The sequence below is a fragment of the Scardinius erythrophthalmus genome (assembly GCF_964197995.2).
Source record: "Scardinius erythrophthalmus genome assembly, chromosome: 6".
In the NCBI taxonomy this organism is placed as follows: domain Eukaryota; kingdom Metazoa; phylum Chordata; class Actinopteri; order Cypriniformes; family Leuciscidae; genus Scardinius; species Scardinius erythrophthalmus.
The window spans coordinates 47500328-47523015 of record NC_138226.1 but is presented as its reverse complement, the minus strand read 5'-3'; the positions used below and the strand labels follow the sequence as shown (position 1 = coordinate 47523015).

The following is a 22688-nucleotide window of genomic DNA, read 5'->3' as shown; positions in this document are numbered from 1 at the left end:
AATATGTAATATAGTGCACATATTTAGCAAAATACTCCTCTCTATATTTTTTTTTAGTGAATTTTGTAATAAAATGGACAGAACCCCCGAGAGCTGAGATTTTTTTTCATATCAAAAGTAACCTGCTCTGTCTAGTCTGTCGGTGTCAGTGTCCTCTTTGCTCCGTGATTTTTCTGTGCGTGAGAAAATGGATGTGTGGCGCGAGAGTGTGTGAAAAGTGTTGATTGCGTGAGCCTCACGCTGAATGCGTAGAGTTGGCAGCCCTGCTTTTAGAAGGGGGGTAAATCGACGGCAGCGTTCCTCCTTCCGCCGTGCGGATTGTTTACATTAGACTATTGCGCACTGCGCCGCATGCACACAGTAGGCTACATGTGGGGATTGTTTACATCAGAGTGCGCACGTGTTTCGCGCAGCATATACGCAGTGTTTGTTTAAGCGGTTGATGGAAAATAAGCTAATGCGCGTTCTATAAATCTAAATTCTGATCTATTATTTTTCACGGTATTTTGAAGTGCCCACGATAACAATATCGTGCATGTACCGCGATTTATCGCATTACCAAATACCGGCATGTCTAGTTCCACCTGGTGTAGTGGGCGAGGGAAGTTTATATGGAAAGAGCGAGGGAGCGAGTCTACTTCATATGTACACACTTCAGGCACCCATATGTCCCACAATGCAGTACAATTGTGACGTCACCACATCTCGTCTAATCACCACCACAACAAACAATTCTATGATATATTAAAGGTAGGGTAGGTAGGAATTGTCTAAAAAACTTCTTTTCTAAATTTGTTTAAACTTTATTTATATATCAATAATTAAAATGTAAGTACAGAGCCGTCTCTGCACTCACGGCCTGATCCCCTCCCCCCTGTATACTGGTCCCTGTTAAAAAGAGAGTGTAAAAATCGAGTGTCTGTAGACCTCTCACGACTGTTGTAAACACAGCTCATTATTTCCATTCACTCCACCCCCTCCCTTCTGGGCTCCTTCCAAAGCCACGCCCCCAAAACACATGAACGCGCGACTCCGACCGCTGAGCTGGAAGACGCATTATTTACCTGAGACGAGCGGAGAGGAAGGAGCAGTGCATGCAGTGACATCATGTCAGAATCACATTTATAAAAAAATCTAACTTTATCATTATGAATATAAACAAATACGATGTATTTTAGTAGCCTACTCACTATCAAGCTAGCATATTGATATTGGTAAAGTTTAAAATATATATTTTTTTGATTCGCTAACGAGCTAGTTATATCTGTAAGGCAAAGCTAAAAACAGGTTGCATTGATACACGTTTTTCCAATACCATCAGTTACACTGTGATGAAGGTGAATTTCGTGTAAGATTCATAACATATGGTGTTCTGCATGTAAGAGTTTCCATGGTGAAAGCATAGTTGACTCTGATGAGGACTACACTCCGGAGACAAGTACCGCATCGTCAGCTCGAGGACAGGTCCGGGGTCGAGGGCGAAGCAGAGGAGGTCGTGCAAGAGGCCGTGCAACTGGGGTCCGAGGATATTGACACGCGTTTTATTTCTTTGTTTATCCAAAGACTTTTTCTTCATTACCTTTTCTAGTACTGTCTTCCTTTTTTGCCTGGTTTGCCTTCGCTAACTGCATATGCCGGTAATGTGAATTTTGATTGCTCTTTCTCTGCCATTGTTTTGCTATTCCTAGGTTCCGTGCCTCTTGAACTCCTCAAATCAAACGGGTTCGCGCAAGTGGGCAGATCCTGTGTTGCAAATGGGTGGTTGCCATGGTTGCGAGAGAGTGACAGTCGAAAAAAAAAATGTAAATAATAAATCAACTCCACAGCTGATCCTCAAAGCTTCCGCCAGTAGAGGGCACTCGTGCAATGCAATCAATGACGTACATCCGAGTGAACGAGACGGAGGGAAGTTAGCGAGTGAAGGGCATGACAATTTTGGACTGGAACGCAGCCTACTTTATGTACACTTCAGGCAGCTCCATATACCACAATGCAACATGATTGTGACGTCAACGCATATTACGTTTAATTTACCCCGTCATAAACAACTCTATGATATATAAAAAAAAAAATTAAAAAAAATTAAACAACTCAAACACATCTATATACATATAGAATGCTGCATTAAACTATTTTGTAAGGGAAATAAATAAATAAATAAATAAATCAACCCCATAATGGATTCTAAGTGATCAAGGGCTTAAGCACGTTCCAGTTCAGCCGATTGCAAAGCTTCCGCCAGTAGCGGGCACTCGTGCAACCTAAGCAATGACGTACATCCGAGTGAACGAGACGGAGGGAAGTTAGCGAGTGAAGGGCATGACAATTTTGGCTCATTACTAGGACCGTTGCTGTTCACTCTGTACATGCTACCCTTGGGAGATATCATTAGGAAACATGGCATTAGTTTTCACTGTTATGCTGATGATACTCAGCTCTATATTTCTTCACGCCCGGACGAAACTTACCAATTCACTAAATTAACAGAATGCAGAGCTGATACGACGCCTCAACTCTGATGCCTACTGAAGAGCTGAGACTCAGGCAATGTACAAAGAAATTTATTAAAAACAATATTGATCATTTATTAGGTTATTTTTAATTAGTAAATGGTTCAATGCTGGTTATTCATTATAAGATGATCTACAATGAAATATAGTAACGACGTATACTTTTCACTGTTGGATTAAATTAGTCTAAAATAAAACCTAAAATCACGTCAGGCCACGTAACCGCCGTAAATTGTTCAACAAACCAGAGATACACATTAATTTGTTACATTTTGATGTATAAACATTTTGTTTATAATTTGTGTCTATTTACTACGAGTCAAAATTAAATACAATTTATTCATTGTTAGTTATATAACATTTAATATTCAACAGTATTATTGATCTGCCTTACTTATGGTGGACGATGATGCAATTTTCTTATAGAAACAAACTTTGTTGTATTATTTTCATGTTATCACTGTGAAGCTGCTTTGATGCAATCTGTATTGTAAAAAGCGCTATATAAATAAAGCTGACTTGACACACACACACACACACACAGACAGACAGACAGACACACACACACACACACACACACACACACACAAACACACACACACACACACACACACACACACACACACACACACACGCACAAGCACACACACACACACACACACACACACACACACACACACACACACACACACACACACACACACACACACACACACACACACAGACTCTTCTCAAACAGCATCCCAAAAAAATTAAATGAGATGAGATAAGAAAAAAAAAAAAAAAGAGATAGGAAGAAAAAATGTTTGGCAACGTTTTTCAGGGGAACCCAAAAGCATTGACATTATTTTTCCGCTCATCTCATATTTTTTCCCACCACCATGTCCCCTTAGGGGCTCCGTAGAAAACCACTCTTAATATGTCGTGATCACGAGAAAATAAGAAATAAAAAAATAATAATCTATGGCCTTTTAGGGCTTCCGTACTAAAATATTTCCTGTATATAAATATTTTTTTAGTTTTCCTGGTTGTTACATCTCTATTCCCCAAACTGTACATATTATTCCCTTATTCCTACATGTAAGTTCTAAAAAGGTACGTTATAATTACTAAAAGGTACGCTGTTCATTTGTTTTACTTATGCAGTATTTTGCTGGCTGTAATCTAAAGCGTTACTATTTTGTTTGATAAATATTTAAAGTTATTTATTTGATCTATTCTCTCTATAATGATTGCACAAGTTATTTTAAAAACTGAGGTTGATTTTCTAAATGTTATGATGTTCAACAGGAGACCAGGAATGACCTGTATCACAGTTTTGGGAAACACTGCTCTATCAGTTAGTGTGGACTGATTGGACCTCAACAAATAAATTAATAAACTTACATTAAACGATCAGTCTATCTCTGTTTTATGTTGTTACCATACAGCATGCATTTAACATGTATTTCTTGTATGTGTTTTTGTATACAGTCTAAATTTCTGTGCGCTTTAGTGATTTTAGCCTGTGACCAGGACTCTTACTTTGGTGTGTTGCTGTGACGTCATAAGGCTGCGCCGCGCTACGCGGCCACTGTTATGAATCTGCTGAAGAAAGGTTTGTGTTTTTAAGCATTTAAAGTTTTCAAATAGACATAATCTGTCAATGATCCTGCAATACCAGAGCGTATATGACACTCGCTTCTAGTACTAGCAGTTTTATAGCACTTACTGTATTTGTCTTATTTATTTTCAGTAACGATTTACTCTTTTAATTGATTCAATTTCATATTTTCTCCTTATCAAAAACATAACCGTAACCCTATTTGATATATTTAACCTAATTTGTATAATTATATAAGCCCGATATATTCTGGTTTAAAATGAAGTTTTGATGGAAAGAAAGGCAAATAAGCTGTTACCGGTCTGTGGCTGCGTTCCAGTCCACTTCTAGACACGCACTTGCCAACTTGCCTAAGCACTTCCCCTCGGGGGAATCCATAGACAGTAAAAGAAAGGGGGAATCCCGGCCGCCATTTTGAAGTGCGTTCCACCTGTAACTTTACCTGTCAAGTTTTGGATTTGAAAATAAGGGACATTTTCCGGCGCCCACCGCGAGCAGTGAATATTCATTATAACCTAAATGAAAACACAAAAGGGTGTATATGAAGAGAATTTATTTAAAGGCTTATTTGCATATTTTCTGTTCATTTATCATTGCTTGTCTTTACATTTACATTTTATTTTCATTCCACATATTCTTTTCATTTCATATTGCTTTTCTTTTACAGTTTTTCTTTTCATTTCACATAACTTTTCTTTACTCTTTTGAGTTATTGTATAATTTGTTGCAGACTTTGCATTCGCGGTATTTACATGAGGGTTTTGGTTTTTTGGCAGGAGTGCCTTACGTCTTTTTTTTTTCTTTTTTTTTTCGAACTTTATTATGAACAATGCACAGGACAATAGGTACAGACAACACTACAAATACTGTGCGTGCCTTCCGTCTCTGTAGTAGCGTCCATCATCCGTCTCTGTTTTTTTTTTTCTTCTGTTTTTTCCCGCGTTGTCACCATAGGGTTGTCACCATAGACTGTAAAAAAAATATGGACGTAGTAGGGGTGTCACGATTCTCCAAATCCTCGATTCGATTACATTTTCGATTCTAAGGTCACGATTCGATTCGATTCTCGATTTTTACATTTATTTATTTATTTTTAGTTTTTTAAGCACAGGTTGCTTAGGCTAGACTAGGTCTGGGCGGTATGACCAAAATAATTTTTTCACGATATGACTCATTTTATTTCACAGTAACAATATATTTCACAATATAGTTATGCTATTCTGGAGAAATTGACAGAAAGGGCTTTAGGCTATGTATAATAAATAAACCCAAATAGCCTACTTTAGAAATGAAAAGTACTTCACCTTGTTTGATTTTCTTTTTCTTTTATTTGGTAAATGATTTATTTGGTAAACTATTTTGATAGCTAAATATATTAAACAGAACACAACTATCAACTTTTAGATGAACTGCCCCCAACTGATTGATATTAAATACAACTCGTATGTGTGATTAAACTTTAAAGAAAGTATTGCTGAATAACTTTTCAATCTCATGTTATTGTTTCACTTAATCATTCAGTTTATAATATCTGATATTTTATATTGAACTATTCTATTCATTTTGCCATGCTGCGTTTTTAAGGGGCTTGTTTTGCTCTTTTTGTGATATCTGGCAACCCGTCACCTGGAGCTTAATCAATAAAAGTTCAGAAGTGACTAGAAGGAGAGCAGCAGTAATAAAAACCTTACAGCAGCTACTGTTAGCATTGACTAAGTAGTTTAAATTATACACACCTTGAAACTGTGTCATTATTTTACCATAGCCCGGTGAACCGCGCTCCCTCTCAGTGCGTGTGCACGCGCGCGTCTTTTGTATCAGTAAAATACGATCGAGTTTGAGCGTCCTCAAGTTGTAATCACGTTTTGAATCAAATGAAGATTTTATCAGCTGTTTCAGTGGCCAATTGTTTGGATTTAGGAAAATATAACGCGCGCTGTACATTTTGGCTCAGATACAGGATAATATTATACATTCGCTTTAACTAGCAGGCTGTTCATTACCATGGCAACCGCTTGCGCGTCCTTTCTGAACGTAACTGTACACATACAGATAGATACAATATACATTATATAAGGTTATTTCTATTCGTTAGAAGAATATTGATATATGAACTTCTTGTAAAGTAGCCTAAGCCCCGTTGCGAGCATGTACGTCCCTCTAAACTTTCTAGGTGCTGCACTGCGCTCTAGTTGACTTCTGTTCTGCAAGCCGACCGCACCGGACGTGACATGGGGGCGTGGCAGTATCGACGATTCAATTTTTTAATTCGATGATCGAGGTTGTGGTTTAATTTCGATCGATTTCGATACAAAATCGAAATCGTGACACCCTTAGGATGTAGTGTCCGTGACGTCACCCGTAGGTTTCTGAAGAGCATATTTTAAGCCTAAAGCGGGCGGAGCCAGCCGTCGCCATCTTGGCCTTGCGTCACTCCCGGATAACAGAAAATGGGCAAAGAGGCTGAGAAATCGCGCCCAAATAGCTCGACGTGAGGGTAATGCTGCGACTGCACTGGGCCTCGCGCTAAAGTGACACTTGATGATGTAAAGCCAATTAAAAGTTCCTGTTTTTGCCCTTTGAAATATTATAATAGTTAAAAGACATGGCTACAAGTTAGACTGCGTATCGTGATTCTGTACTATTCTACTAGTTAAAAGTGTATTATGCAGTAACTTAATATTACTCTGAGTGTGTGTGTGTGACAGTGATTTATGTGCATACATGTCAGTCACTCTTTTATATAGGCTATGGTCCGTCAGCGCGGCATTGCTCGTCAAGTTTGTAGAGAGCTTATTCAGTCCATTTTAAATTCTGATTTTGGCCGCCTCTCAAATGGGTTAAACCATAGATATATTACCTATGAAGTTCAAGTAAATGCGCTAGAAATCCGCGCTCATTCAAGGATGTGTATTTATAGCATGGACGGAGAAAGCGCCGACGCCTGCACGATTTCATCTGACGGTACATAAGCATATTATAATCTATCTGTTCCGTGAGAGCAGAACGAACGAGCCGTTATTGACGTTTTTAAATCTGAAAACTCCAAAAAGCAACGAAATTGTCAGACGTCCATTAGAGCATGTTCACAGAGGAAAACAACTGAAATACAGCGCCGGTTGTTCTCTCGAACGACACTCGACGACAACGACGGAATCCAAAGTCGTGGGCTTTGTACCCAAGTAATGGGTGTATTAAATTGTATGAAATAATCCAAAAAAAAAAGCACTAACACTGCAGAGAAAGCAAGTTCAGCAGCAACATTTGCTGAGGTGAAGTGACGGCTAGTAACAGCAGACAAACGGCTAGCTTTGACATCAGCGACAACCCACCTGTCACTCAAGTGGCCACACCCTTAAAGGCACACTATGCAGCTCTCCATTTTTGTCAAACAGCGACCCCTAGAGTCGCTGTGGAGTACTTGTATTTAACGTTACTGTCGTAAATAGCACTCGCGCAGAGCCGTCTCTGCACTCACGGCCTGATCCCCTCCCCCCTCTATACCGGTACCTGTTCAATAGGATGGAAGCTGTAACGAGTGGAAATAAGGTGTGGCCCCTTTAAGAGCTGCGCGCGCCCTGTTGCACTGTCGGCAGTCTGTGTTGTATGTGCACCTCGAACACCCGTGTGCGGGTTATTTCAGTTTGATGCTCATTCTTATCCTACTTTTGTTTATCAAGTAAAGATGTGGATGGTAGAACGGGTGACAGACAGTTACACGAGTTCGACTGGGGAATAAAGTGCAAGTTGTGAGATGCCAATCACCTCCGTGAGTCTGTCTGGCTCTCGGTAATAACTTTATCTGTGAGCTATCCCTATTTCTCCTCCTGACAGAACGCGTTACAAAGCGTCGGACATCGAACAGGCACAGATAGCCTCTGAAGATGTCTACTAGTCCATCAACAAGAACGATATTTACTCGAGTCTGACTCCTTGCCCGGTCAGTCTGCCGTTTCCTTTCTTTCGTCCTCCGACAAAGCTTTCCTAGCTTTGTGTGCAGTGCCGTAAAGCGATTTGTTATATCGTGAGGCCTGATATCACGATACCGCGATACTTCCTGACGCGACCCGCCGGCCCAAAGTTGCAAGGGTGGTTTTTCCGCTCATAGGCGCCCGGGGGATGCGCGACGACCACCATTCAACCCGAAACAAGTCATATAACTATTCCAATGACTCCGAAGCTGTTCGGTTAAGGTAAAAAAGTTACCTAGGCTACGTTCACACTGCAGGCTGAAACGACCCAATTCCGATTTTTTTGCCCCTATGCGACCTGTATCTGATCTTTTCACGACAGTCTGAACGACACAGATCCGATCTTTTCAAATGCGACCCAGGCCACTTGGGTATGTGGTCCCAAATCCGATACATATCCGATCTTTTGAAATGCGACTTCAGTCTGAACGGCCAGGTCGCATGTATCCGACCCGCACGTCATTGATACGCGAAAAACGTCATAATTCTGCATTGAAGTAACGTTAGCAGCTAGTCGTCGGTTTGAAAACGGACTGCATATTCGTCGAGCTGAGGTAAATCTGCCGAACGGGTCGACCTCGACGAGCCCGTTAATAAAAAAAAAAAAAAAAGTCCACGGCCATTATATATACGTTATGTTAACTTATTTATGCTGAATCTGATATTAGATAGGTCAGCGGCTGCTGTCTGGCTCCTGTGTAACGGTCGCTGCGTGCGCTCGTGTGTGTGTGTGTGAGTGAGAGAATCACAGTTAGTTAAAGCAGAGACGGGCTCTGGTTAAAGTTTAGCTACTTCCGCAAACAACAAGTGACGTCGTTGACCGTTGAGTACGCGGGTCACTTCTGGGTCATTTCACGTTCACACAGGAGATCACAAAAGGTCGCATTTAATTAGAAATGTGAACGGCCTTGCAAAAAAATCGAATTTTTAAAAAAAATCGGAATTGAGCATTAAGCCCTGCAGTGTGAACGTAGCCTTAGTGCACCTTTAAATGCAGAACTTTAAATATTAATCAACTAAACGGATGAGTTATGAAAAAATGCTCCCCCCTCACAGTTGTTATGAAAATTAGCTGTATAGACCAAAGCCACAGAGAGATCCAGGCTGTAAACATATTTTTTTTGCTGTAAAGTTGGTAATTTTAACATGGGGGAGATACAGATTTGACTCACTTCTGCAGCCAAGCCTCAAGCGGCCAGTCAACGAAGGCTACTGACAGACGCAGATTAGGAAGGTTTTTATTTTCTTTCTTTTTTTACTCCGCCCGGGCCCGGGGTAGCCTATTAGGCTATTATTTTTTAATAACGCAGGTTAAAAACCGGGAGATTTACGGGAAAATACTTATACGCGAGGACGGCGGGAAAGAAGGGTAAAATACGGGACTTTCCCGGCCAAAACGGGATACTTGACAGGTATGTTATAACATTATGCTTTGTTATTACATTATGAGTACAGGCCAGGTTTCTAAATACATTATTAATTAAAGTAAAGATTAGATCCTGACTTAAAAGTTTCATCATGTAATATGTCTACTGATTATTTAGTCCAGGCAAAGTAGCGTTTTACGACAGACTAATTGTAAAATATTTTTTTTCAGCATAGATCATTTCTATGAGGTGTCCAGAACAACATACTAAAAAGAAATCCTAGTTGATTATGTTAAATTCATCAATCCGAGATGTGTGCCAATAAGGCCAGGCAGCAATACACTCCAATGGGGCTATTTTCCTCCTTTACTCATATCAAAATTAAACTTTACACAATGAAAGTACCCATGAAAAGTAACATTTTTTTGTATTACAAGTTTGTTCTTTGAAAATGAATTTTAATATGCAAATGAGCTATACACTAATCAAATATGCCCAAAATACACCCAAATAGGCTTCATTTTTTCCTTTACTCCTACCACAATAAAACTTTACATAGTAAAAGTATACATGAAAAGTAACTTTTTTTTTGTATTACAAGTTTCTTTTGAAATGAATTTGAATATGCACATTAGTGCCACACAGAAACACCATTCATATGTATGACAAATACATCGGCCCAATCTTCATCCAGTCATCCTACTGCCAATGGGTGATGGCAATGCTGCTTTTAGACTGGCCTCTAACCTGAAAACTGCCTGGCTTGGTAGTACCTGTCAGGGGTATAACCCCACTGGTATAGTCTTCAGGGTCACGGAGGCACACAAGCCTCTCCACCACGACAAGGTAGCAACAACAGGGGAGGTTTCTTTTTGGTGTTTTTTCTTTTATTTTTTTCTTTAACTAACCTAGATATTGCTGTTGCTAGCTTCTCATAACACTGCAAAACTACTTTACAAATGGTGGAAGTCTGATGTGTGGCCCGCCTTGTCTGAAATACTTGCTAACTACAAAAAGAGAAGCAGTTTTGGTGTCTGGCAAAATTATTGTAAAGAGCTGGAATGTCTGGAAAGTGTGTCTATCTGGTTTTCATCTGTCTTCTGTGTGAGAGTGAATCGTCTAGTTGGTAAGAATGACTTCTGCCTGTAATCTCTTAATCTTACCAACAATACCAATCATTTGTAAATCTACCAGCCCAAAATTTACTAATGACTAATCATGGACTTGGGGCTTAATGTGGAAAGATGAAGCTGAAACTGCAGACTCTGGTATTGCAGGATTATACGATTGTGACCTTCATCTGCTGATCGAGATGGTGTAAATGCAGCGGAAACACAAACACACTTTTACAAACCAACTGCAATGTTTTCATGAAAGGTTTATCTATTTGTGACCTGTGCTAGTTAAATGAGCCGGAATGCGCACAGGCTAATTTCGAGCTACAGGTAAAACAAGTGTATTTGTCGATTTTGAGGTTTTCACAGAAATTAGTTCATTAATCCCTCATCCCAATGCTCCAAATAGCAATTAAACATTTAAAAGAATCTTTATTTGTGTGTTTTCTGAGAGGAGTACCTGTCCTTTCTCCATGAGAAATGCCACTTCTTGACTGGCGCTTCCCCTCAGCTCAAGTTTGGTACAGTTGTGAATATTTATAGCGAATTCTCAATGGCGTGAGTCTGAACCAGTGAAATGTGACTTTCAAATGTAAACAAAACGATCTTACTCACACTGACAGTCACATCTGAAGCGCGCTCACAAAGACACGCGTGATCCCGATATACACGTACAGTACACACAGAATTACAGTATTTCAAAATATCTCTCACACAAACATTATCTAGTGTCTTAAGGGAACATTTAGGCCTAACTGGACATCTGAAGTGTAACATTATAATATCTGTGTGGTACAGTAGGTCTTAAGCTGTCTGTAAAAATAAAATAAAGTAAAAAAAGTAAATATTAATCAAACAATTGTAGTAAAATGGGAAAAAAAAGTCGAGTATATATTTTCCCTATAGGTATTGGTTTTGACTTGGTGTGTGCCAAATTTGGTGTGATTCTGTTCAGGAACCGTCAGAAAACTTTAACGCAATTTTTCGCAAAATTAACTTTGCTGACTCTGTCGACTTCAGACTGGTGTAGCTCAGTCATTCTTTATCATTTTGAAGGTTTTTTTAATAGAAAATGAAATAAAAAATATTACAATAACAAATGTTTTAAAATTAGTTCATTCTGACTCCTTTTGCCAACGTGGGTCACATTTATTTAAAGGGGTGGTTGATCATGATTTGACTTTTCTAACTTTAGTCAGTGTGTAATGTTGCTGTTTGAGCATAAACAAAATGTGCAAAGTTACAACTCAAAGTTCAAAGCAAAGGGAGATATTTGCTTTTAAAGAAATCGCTTTTTAAGAACTACAACAAACGGCTGGTAGAGACTACACGAGCTTCCTCCCAGGTTAGTGACATCACCAACCCTAAAATTTACATAAACCCTGCCTCTGGGAACGCAATTTATAGACTATCATGACAGAATATGCTAATCAATGACTAGAAGATAAAAACACATCAGATACATACATATTTAAACATAATCAAAAAAGTTTTTGAAAATTTCAGGGCACGAGCTCTTGAAGCTCCGCCCCCTGTGCCGGGAGCAGCAGCTCATTTGCATTTACAGGGATAGACACAAAACCAGTGCGTTTTTGCTCACACTCAAAAAGTGACACGTTTAACATGCTATATAGAAATATCTGTGGGGTATATTGAGCTAAAACTTCACACACACACTCTGGGGACATCAGAGACTTATTTTACATCCTGTGAAAAGGGCATTATACCACCCCTTTAAAGTTGAATCAATTTATGGTAGTCTATGAATCATATGAAGTGTCTTTATAATTGTATTCTTTTATCAATTTGTAGTTCTCTGTGTTTTTTGTCTAGTCAGTTTAAGTCCATTAACTCTCCCTCTGACTGACTCCCTCACCAGTGCGCTGAACTACTGAACTAGAGCTGATTGAGACGCACTCAGAGATTTACTGTGGATTTATTTTTCTTTCTGTTAATTATTCTCATCTTAAACTTGACAATTTGTCCAAACACACAGGAAAACTCCTGGAGAAGCATCTGAGATCCACGTGACACTATTATAAAGATGGCGTTGATTAAACAGGAGAGTGAAGACATAAAGATTGTAGAAGTGTACAGCTTGAAACCCAAAGATGCTGAACAACAAACAGGTTAGTTTCATTCTCTTCTCTTTGTCCTTATTAAAATGATCTACAGAAATGAATGATATTTCAGAAGAATGTCATATGAGTGTACTAATTAAAAGTGGTTTTATTTGACATGGAGCGGGTCACCTCATGTGGACAGACATGTTTGTTGAGGTCACATGACCAGACTAATACTAATGCTGCTTCAAGAGTCTCTGAGAAACTCCTACTTCCATGTTGGACATTCAATATTACAACATGTAGCACATTAAAGGCACACTATGTTAGATTTTTGGATTAAAATATCCAAAAACCACTAGAACAATGTTATATATTTTGTTGATTTGTGTACTTGCTTTATCCCAAATGTTTCTAAGAATGTTTAAATTCAGAGAAATAAGCAGTGTTAACCAGGACACAGACCGTGTTCGTGCGTCGCCTATAAATGACATCATACCCACATTACCCTCGATTTATTCTGTAGAGACCATGGAAACACCAAAGACGCTTTAATATATTGTGTTTTATTAGACTGGTGAGCAACTGTTTGAATATATTCATAGGGAGAAAACTAATTGACCTATTGACTTCCATAGTAGGAAAAAATATATACTATGGAAGTCAATGAGACCAGAAACTGTCTGGTTACGGACATACTTCTAAATATCTTCCTTTCTGTTCAGCAGAAGAAAGAAATTCATACAGGTTTGAAACAACATGAGGGTGAGTATATGATGACAGAATTTTCATTTTAAAGTGGAGTATCCCTTTAAACTCGCTCGCTCCCGCACTTTAACGCATGCTCAGTTTCTACGCATTGGATTGTGGGAAATAGTGCTTCAGCAAGTGTACATCGAATGTACACTCATATTCAGAGAGGATTGTGGGTAAGAGTAGTGAACGAATGTAGGGAATGATGTCGTTCACTTAGAATTCAGACACCAATACAAAAAAATGGCCGACACCCGATATAGTGAATAGGGAGCGGTTTCGGACACAGCTCTTGACTCCCCCTTGTCTCCCTCTTTTGTTCGGTTCTGGGGTGGACGGCTTCGCTGAGCATTTTACAGCAGCCCCGAAGTCTTCACAGGCGATGCGCAGTCACCAAGGCGGACCATCCTCAAAGCAACCATGTGTTGTGTTCAGTTCAGTTCTGGGCGTTGTTGGGGCTGTGTGACTGGGTCCGCCCCACCGGTAGTATGCGCCCAGACTCCCTTACACTGTTATAGCAAATCAAATAATAAACAAAACCCTCACAAAAAGCTTTCCTCCTCTTCATTATCCCATCGCAAGCGTCAGCCCCCCGCCACAGAAGCCAGATTGGGTTGAAATAATCAAATGAGGCTACTCTCTTCAGTTCGCTGTTCCCATTCTAGGACGTTGACGCACTCGTCCTCTGAGCTGAAGTGCAAGCTCTGCTAGTGAAGGGCTCTGTGGAGGAAGTTTCCACTGCGAGTCAGGCTTTTACACTCGCTAGCTCCTCGTTCCAAAGAAGGATGGAGGCCTCAGGGCCATCCTCGATTTGAGATGTCTGATCCCGCACCTTTATAAGACAGCCCAGGGGATTCGTTTTTATCAGTGGATCTGAAGGATTACTTTCATATTCAGATAGCCCCACATCACAGTCCTTTCTTGAGATTCACGAGTCTTACCAATTTGCAGTCCTACCACTGTCCTTAGCTCCTCGCACTTTTACGAAATACGTGGATGTGTCCCTCTCCCCACTGAGACTGATGGGAGTCTACATCTGTATCTACCTCGACTGTAGCTTGGTTGCTTTTAGCCCAGTCGAAGGAGAAACTATGCATGCAGAGATCTCTGCTCTTCAGCTTCTTGAAAAGTCTGGCTTTAAGGATCAACCTAAGCAAAAGCTCACTGTCCCCCAGCCAACAAATCCCATTCTTGGGGCAGTCCTCGACTCTGGCAAAATGCGGGCCTGGATTTCACCGGAGTGCTCTCTGAGAATTCAGAGGTTGGCGGCGTCATTCGGAGTCGTGGACAGCCTTCCCCTGAAAAAGTTTCAGAAGCTATTGGGCCTCATGTTAGCAGCCTCCTCAGTAGTTCACTTGGGGTTGTCACTACAACACGTGTTGAAGGTGTCCTACCTTGAGTGTGGCATGAGGGGCGTCTCATTTTCATGATGACCCACGGTTATATCAAAGCCCTGGTCCACTGGAAATCGCCCTATCTGTATCAGCTCGATGCTCGGTTTCACTATGGCACCACACTGGCAGAACCAGCCGTGGTTCCCTGGGATATCAGCAGCACCATGCTCAGTTCCATTGGTGGACCTCCTCTCCCAAGCGGGAGGGACAGTTTGGAATCCCCAACCCGAGTTGTGGAGCCTCCATCTATGGCCACTTGATGGGAAACGTCATGTCTTCCCCGGGAGGTCATGAACACATTCAGCCTCTTCTGCTAACTTTAGCATCGGTCAAGTGAGTTGGCGATTTGCTGGTTCTTTCAGAGGAAGCATCTTGCCTTGATTTTGGGCCTAATGTTAGTAAAGTCATCATTAGATAAAGAAGGGGCTATGTGCCTAAAGAGCTTTCCATGCTCTTTAGAGCACAAGTCATACCGCTCTCTGCTCTCCTTTTACTGAGGATGAGTAAGCACACGGTCCAGGCCCTTAGGGTGTACATTGAGCGCTGTAGCCAATTCTGGCAGTCAGGGAACCGACCGAGTCCTTCGGAGTAATTATACAAGCTATGAGCTTGTATAATTCATATATTTGTTCCAAGGAAAAGTGTACACAGCTGTAAAATCTGCATACTGTTGGGTTACACATTTCAAAGTAAATACAATACTTTTTGTAGATTAACTTAAGCTTATTTATTGATACTGTTATGTTTAAATAAATATTAATCTCCTAAGACCCGAACTTTGGTGTACCATTGTGTAACAAAGTGCAAATCTCTTTTATTTATAGCCTGAGCACTGTGCCTGAACATTTTATTTTTACTATTGCATATATAAATGTTTCAACTTCTGAACATGGATATGGAAAAGCAACATTTATAAGAAACAAGCTATCATATCCAAAAACCTTAAATATTTTCTAATGTTTCGTTTTTGCTTTTTTGTAACACCCCAAAACTTCAACTACTCCAAACTAGGAATGTCCTTTTTGTCCGTGGGAACAGTTGATCACACTTAACTGCTGTGAAAGACTGTGCAACAGTTGCGTTCCGCTTGCAAGCAGAAGCACACTTTGCATGTTACACATCGGACTCGAGTTTTCCCAGGACAGCCTGTCGCTCTGCAGCACGCTGCATTCTTTAGGTTGACCACCTCTGGAAGATGTGCATTAGCCCTTCTGCGGACTGAGATGTGGGGTACTTCCTTCACAGGGCGCTTTTTCTTTGGCTCTGAATGGTGTGTGTTGTCTTCCTGTGCATTGTTATGCTGGGCCAAGAATTTCTTAGCCACTTCCATTCGGAATTCAAGAAATTGCATGATGCCCTTTCTTGGTGTGCCGCGTACTGTGTGGTCTTGGCGGTACAGTAGCCAGCTGTTGGCTAAATTAATATCTGTGAAGTGCATGAGCATCCAAAGAGTTTCAGACAGACGATCAATGACCAAGCCTCCCAAACCGAGTTCACCTGGTTCTTGGACCTGTGCAATCAGTGCATCTGCACCCTGATTTAATTCAAAGTCGAGCATGATGCCTTCTGCTGAAGCACAAACAAAGTTTTTCATGCCAACTGGATTGGGCTTCATTGGCAGATATTGTCGATAAGGACAGGCTCCTGTAAATGGTATCATTTGCTCATCAATAGAAACGCTCTTGAGTCTTGCCTGAGACCTGCAGCCTTTCAGAATGTGGTCAAGAAAAGGCCTCACCTTCCAGAATTTACCACATTTCCTCAGGTCCTCTGGAATGTCATCATCAATGACCACCTTTATTGATTGCCTCAGTTTGAAAAATCTGTCGCGTGTGAATCTTTCTGTGATGGCTGGGAATCTTAACGCGCTGGACCAGTACATCCTGATTTGTGGGTACGGGACACAGGACATCAAAATTGAGGCACCAAAGAAATGATACATCTCATCAACTGATGTGTTGAGTGGGTACCCACTCTTAGCTAGCGCTGTAGCATTGGACCAGTATACAATCAGTTTCATTAAATCTTTATCAATATACTGGTTTATATAGTCTAGTGTGGTCCAGCCTTCTCTGTTTGGGGTCAATTGAGCAGCCCTCCAGCGCACTCCTTGTCCTTGCTTGGGCTCTTCAGGATCATCGTTTGAGCCATCAGATTCAACCTGTTGAATCAGACGTCTGGTAGTGCGCAAAATGGCAATGCTAGGGTCTGAACGATAACCATAAGTTTTACCACGGAGGCGTTTAAGTCCCCGGCTGGCCTCAGTGGGCTGTGGAGTGGGGTCTTCATCCCCACTACTCTCCTCCTCTCTGCTGCTTGTCTCCTGTTGTGGAGGATGGTTATCAACATCCTCTACAGGGTCATCATAGTCAGACAAGTCCTCTACCTCTAAGTTGTCCCCAGAAATTGACTCCAGAACTAATTCCAGTGCCTTTGACAGAGGAATACGCTCTGGAAATTATATCATGAGAAAAAATATTTTTATCACACATGCAATGTCAATTTATACTGTTGTAAACTATTATAAATGGATGTTTTCTAACAAATTCTACGTTTTCACAGTTACATTTTTTGATGACATTTTTACATTTTCAACGAAGCAAAGTCCCATTGTCCACACATGTGGACCTCAAATTCAGTGGCATAGTAAACCAGAACACTTCTTAATGCCAGGTGTAAACAGGGCCTTTGTTGGGTTTGATGTTTAGCTGTGTGCTATTAAACTTGTATTTGTTTTTGTTTTGCTTTTAGACCCAATGCAGCTGAAAGAGGAGAGTCAAGAACCGGAGGAATCTGAAGTTAACAATGAGAATGAGAAAGATCATGATTTCAAAACTACAGAAAAGTCTGTTAGTTGCTCAGTTACAAAAAAGGTTTCCTCACAAAAAAGAGCTCTGGAGACAAAAACTATAAGTGATTTCACCTGCCAACAGTGTGGGAAACATTTAACTCGAAAATCAAGCCTTGATGCCCACATGAGAGTTCACACTGGAGAGAAGCCATTCACCTGCCAACAGTGTAAGAAGATTTTCAGTCAAAAACGAAACCTTGAAGTCCACATGAGAATTCACACTGGAGAGAAGCCATTCACATGCCAGCAGTGTGGAAGCCGTTTCACTCAAAAATCAAGCCTCAATGTCCACATGAGAGATCACACTGGAGAGGCCCCATTTACCTGCCAACAGTGTGGGAAAAAATTCACTCATAAAGGGAACCTTAATGTCCACATGAAACTTCACACCGGAGAGAAGCCTTTCACCTGCAATCTGTGTGGGAAGAGCTTCACACTAAAAGGAAATCTACAGATTCACATGAAACTTCACACCGGAGAGAAGCCGTTCACATGTGATCTGTGTGGGAAGAGCTTCACACTAAAAGGAAATCTACAGATTCACATGAAACTTCACACCGGAGAGAAGCCGTTCACATGTGATCTGTGTGGGAAGAGCTTCTCACTAAAAGGAAATCTACAGATTCACATGAAACTTCACACCGGAGAGAAGCCGTTCACATGTGATCAGTGTGGGAAGAGCTTCAGATGTAAACAAACTCTTGAAATCCACACGAGGATTCACTCAAGAGAGAACTCTCATGAGTGTGGAAGGAGCTTCAAAGACAGTAAACGCCTTAAGACCCATGCAAAAACACACAGCGGAGAGAAGCCTCACATGTGCCTTCACTGTGGAGTGACATGCTTAAGCAAAGCAAGCCTTAAGAGACACATAAATCGCCACACTAGAAAGAAGCCTTTTGCGTGTCCTCAGTGTGATGCGAGTTTCACAAAACAAAGAGACTTGAAACATCATATGCAAACTCATTCTGGAGAGAAACCTAAATGTTCTAAGTCTGCCACGAGGAAAAAAAAGTAATATCCAAATTCACCTGTAAATTTACTCAGGAGGAAAGTGATTAATCTTGCTCAGGGTCAGAATTATTTTTTTTTTTTTCATGCTTGCAGATACACTTGGCAATTTTAAATGCCACCAGAAATCGTTGTAATTTTGTTTTTATATATGTAATTTATTTGATTGTTCAATACATCAGAATCGAAATGTTAGATAAACTTGTTTTGCTGTGAAACGCCACAATGCAAATGGAGATATTGCAAATAAAAGGGCATTAACTGAATAAAATAATGAACTTGCACTGAATTATTTGATTCCTCTTCAGTGAGAGAATGCACAAGTAAACGTATGGTTTCAGTCGTGACTTGAATATGCCTACGGTTGGGAGTATGGAAGCACATGGATAGCAATATTCAATTTGAAATCTAATATTCAAAATGGCAATCCAATATGTAAAATGGCAATGTATTTCTGTATTTCAAGTTCATTTTCCATACCAAATGTGCTACTTTTGGAGCAAAATGATCATTTAAATCCTATGATATATTTACATTTGCTATTTCCTACACTAGTTTTAGTAGTTTAAACATATATTTTAATGTTCTGTGAGTTGCAGAAATGAATAGATGTGGTAAACATGTTCAAGCTTCACACCCTGTGCCATGTCTGAGATGCGCGGCTGTGTTGTCAGAGAGCCTCTCCTGCCATCGGGGTCTTTGATGCCGGCATAATTAACGTCTCTCCAATGGTGTGTGCTTGGCCTGCCTTGCCAATATGTAATGCAACACGATATGACACTTCAGTGGCTTTTGCATTTAATTTAACAATCTCCAAAAATGTATTTCTGACCTTGAAAAGGATTGAAGTTTTCTATGGAAAATTCTGCCCGTTTTCCTACTACCCCGGCAATCTTGGTGTCGCCAGAGTTGTGCATTAGCCAGAATCTCCTGACAAACGTTCATCTGCTGGTACTGTCCAAGACGAGGGATCCATCTCGGTAAGTTCTGATGAAGCTGAAGGGCATTTCACCCTAACCCTGACTCAAGCCCACGAGTCGGACAGTACATCTTCCTGATCCATCTTCCATTTCAACCGGTTTGTCACGGAGATTCATTAACGCTTGCTGGTGCATATTAACATTTACATTTATTCATTTAGCTTACGCTTTTATCCAAAGCGACTTACAATTGCTATACATGTCAGAGGTTGCACGCCTCTGGAGCAACTAGGGGTTAAGTGTCTTGCTCAGGGACACATTGGTGTCTCACAGTGGATTCGAACCCGGGTCTCTCACACCAAAGGCATGTGTCTTATCCATTGCGCCACACCACCCCTAAAACATCTTGTTTTACCACACACGTTTGCATTCATAGTGTCCGTCCGAGCTTGCAATGTTTTACCGAGTTCGGATAGGCTTGCCAAATCCTGTCTCAATTTGTTAATCACTGAGTTCGAGGATTCAATCATGTTCTGTAAAGTTTGAATTTCACCAAAAACTAATAAGCCAATCTGACCTTCTTGGTGAACCTCTCCTCCTGTTCTGGCAAAACCATTGAAATGTCTGCGTCTCTGCATTTCTTTTTCTTTGTTGGCTCATCTTGAGACGGTTTATTCTTCACGGATTTCGATCCAGACATTTTCAGGAATGATTTCTGAATGTAAGGAGATTATCCTGAATTTTCTGACATTTGGGATGGAGCGTACATCTCTCGTACCCAGCCGCCAGAAGTCTCATAGCATTGTTTAAGCAATTTATTTAAAGGGTTAAGCAATTTATTTAAAGGGTTAGTTCACCCAAAAATGAAAATTATGTCATTAATGACTCACCCTCATGTCGTTCCAAGCCCGTAAGACCTCCGTTCATCTTCAGAACACAGTTTAAGATATTTTAGATTTAGTCCGAGAGCTTTCTGTTCCTCCATTAAAGTCAATGGATGTGTCACTGTTCACGTCCAGAAAGGCAATACAGACATCATCAAAGTAGTCCATGTGACATCAGTGGCTTGATCTTAAGTTTATCAAGCGGCAAGAATACTTTTTGTGCGCAAAAAGTAAACAAAAATAACGACTTTATTCCACTATTCATTTCCTTCTCTCTGGGCCTCGAGTGAGTTCACGTAGTGTAACTGCGTAACGAGTCTATGTTGTACGTCACACGTAGGCTCACTATTGGCCGACGCTGGTCATGTGTGATGCGTGTGACGTACAACACAGGCGCGCTGCGCAAAAACACTACGTGAACTCACTCGAGGTCCAGAGAGAAGGAAATGAATAGTGGAATAAAGTCGTTATTTTTGTTTACTTTTTGCGCACAAAAAGTATTCTCATCGCTTGATAAACTTAAGATTGAGCCACTGATGTCACATGGACTACTTTGATGATGTCTGTATTGCCTTTCTGGACGTGAACAGTGACATGTCCATTGACTTTCAGTGGAGGAACAGAAAGCTCTCGGACTAAATCTAAAATATCTTAAACTGTGTTCCGAAGATGAACGGAGGTCTTACGGGCTTGGAACGACATGAGGGTGAGCCATTAATGACATAATTTTCATTTTTGGGTGAACTAACCCTTACAAAAAAAAAAAGTATACTTCAAGTTCATTTTATGAAGTATACTTGAGTAATGTTCAAGTATATTTTTAAGTATACTTTATGTAGTAAGTATACTAATGTCAATATGTACTAGTAGTAAACTTGTAAGTGTACTATTTTAATACCGCTTGGGACTAAATTGGCCCACTTGAAGTATATAAAAGTATATGTTTAAGTGTACTATAAGTGCAACAGTAGTAAACTTCAAGTGCACAACTAGTTTTCTTTTAATGTACTCTCAGTAAACTACTAGTTTGATAGTTTTATACTACAAGTTTTCTTTAAGTGAACTTAACATCATGCTTATAGTTTACCATTTATATATTATTTTTACTCTTTTAATGTACTCTCAGTAAACTACTAGTTTAGTAGTTTTATACTACAAGTTTTCTTTTAATGTACTCTCAGTAAACTAGTTTAGTAGTTTTATACTACAAGTTTTCTTTAAGTGAACTTAACATTATACTTAGTTTACTATTTATATACAATTTTTGCAGTTGCAGTAGGCCTACAGTATACTACTATGTTCAAATGTTATTTTTTATACTTGAAAAATACCTTTAACTCTACTTTAATTTTAAAAACATTTTATTAGCTTCATCCTTTTTTATCAACACTTCAATGTCAGTAAGTTTCATAAAGAAAGGCAACATTTTGTTAAAATGTTGAGAAAATAGTTGAGAAAATCACATATTTGTCAAAGACTACGCCTTGATCAGATCCAGAACGATGATCAAAACACAGGTGGAGTAGATCGAGTCCAACACCCCCAAAGCTCCACAGTCGTTTTCTCTTCATGGGTTAGGCCTACACTTAATTTCATTTGGAAACATTAAGCAGTTTTGATTTACAAGCTGTTTAATGTTTGATGATCACATTATTTTACATTTGAGTGAGCAATCTTCTATCTCATGGTTCAGCTTCTTCTTCTCCTGTGTTTTGATCCAGAGATTCTGTACTAGAAGATGTGTCATAGCGCTCCCAGTCCCTACCGTATACCAGTGAAAACATGGATAGCTGGAAAATTCAGTCAATGGTGGGGAAAAGTTGAATTAAAGTACATATGTACACTACCAGTGGACTAGCCTACACAAAAATTCAGATACGCAGAATTAGAAACATATCTGTTCTATATCAACATTTTAATCAATATTTTCAAACAAAGTTTCATAAGACTATATGAAAAACAATGTAAAAAAGTATATTTAATAGGCTACTCGATCAAAAGAGTTAACACAACTACAAGCCAAGTATACTTTGAATAATTCAAATTTTAAGTATATCTCGATCAAAAGATTGAGTACAAGTATAGGCCAAATATACTTTGACTTTTCTCTCAGTATAAGTCAAGTACACTTAAGTGTATTTAAGTATATTTTTGAGAAGTATATAAAATGTAGACTGAAAGTATGCTTTCTTCTTTTTAGTTTAAAAGAAGTATGCTAACACTTGAATAAACTTATTTTCTATGCT

General features: G+C 39.9%; 1 protein-coding gene across 2 annotated transcripts; it reads left to right on the top strand.

Annotated features, from left to right (window-relative positions):
• The first annotated feature begins 3983 nt into the window (after positions 1–3983).
• On the top strand, positions 3984–18925 carry LOC308692747 (uncharacterized protein). Of its 2 annotated transcripts, XM_081369080.1 has the most exons (4): positions 4051–4107; positions 12563–12695; positions 13355–13394; positions 17528–18902. In XM_081369080.1, the coding sequence occupies exons 2-4, from the start codon at positions 12678–12680 to the stop codon at positions 18643–18645; spliced, it is 1176 nt and encodes a 391-aa protein (XP_081225206.1). In that variant the 5' UTR covers positions 4051–4107; positions 12563–12677; the 3' UTR covers positions 18646–18902. The 2 variants fall into 2 exon arrangements, with proteins under 2 accessions (XP_081225205.1, XP_081225206.1); XM_081369079.1 differs by lacking the exon at positions 13355–13394 and having other exon boundaries at positions 3984–4107; positions 17528–18925.
• Positions 18926–22688: the final 3763 nt, after the last annotated feature.

Bases quoted from the DNA above. Each gene is read 5' to 3' on its own strand.
- LOC308692747 (XM_081369079.1), top strand. From the start codon at position 12,611: ATGGCGTTGATTAAACAGGAGAGTGAAGACATAAAGATTGTAGAAGTG. The intron at 12,696-17,527 runs GTTAGTTTCATT...TTTTGCTTTTAG, and splicing joins AGATGCTGAACAACAAACAG to ACCCAATGCAGCTGAAAGAG.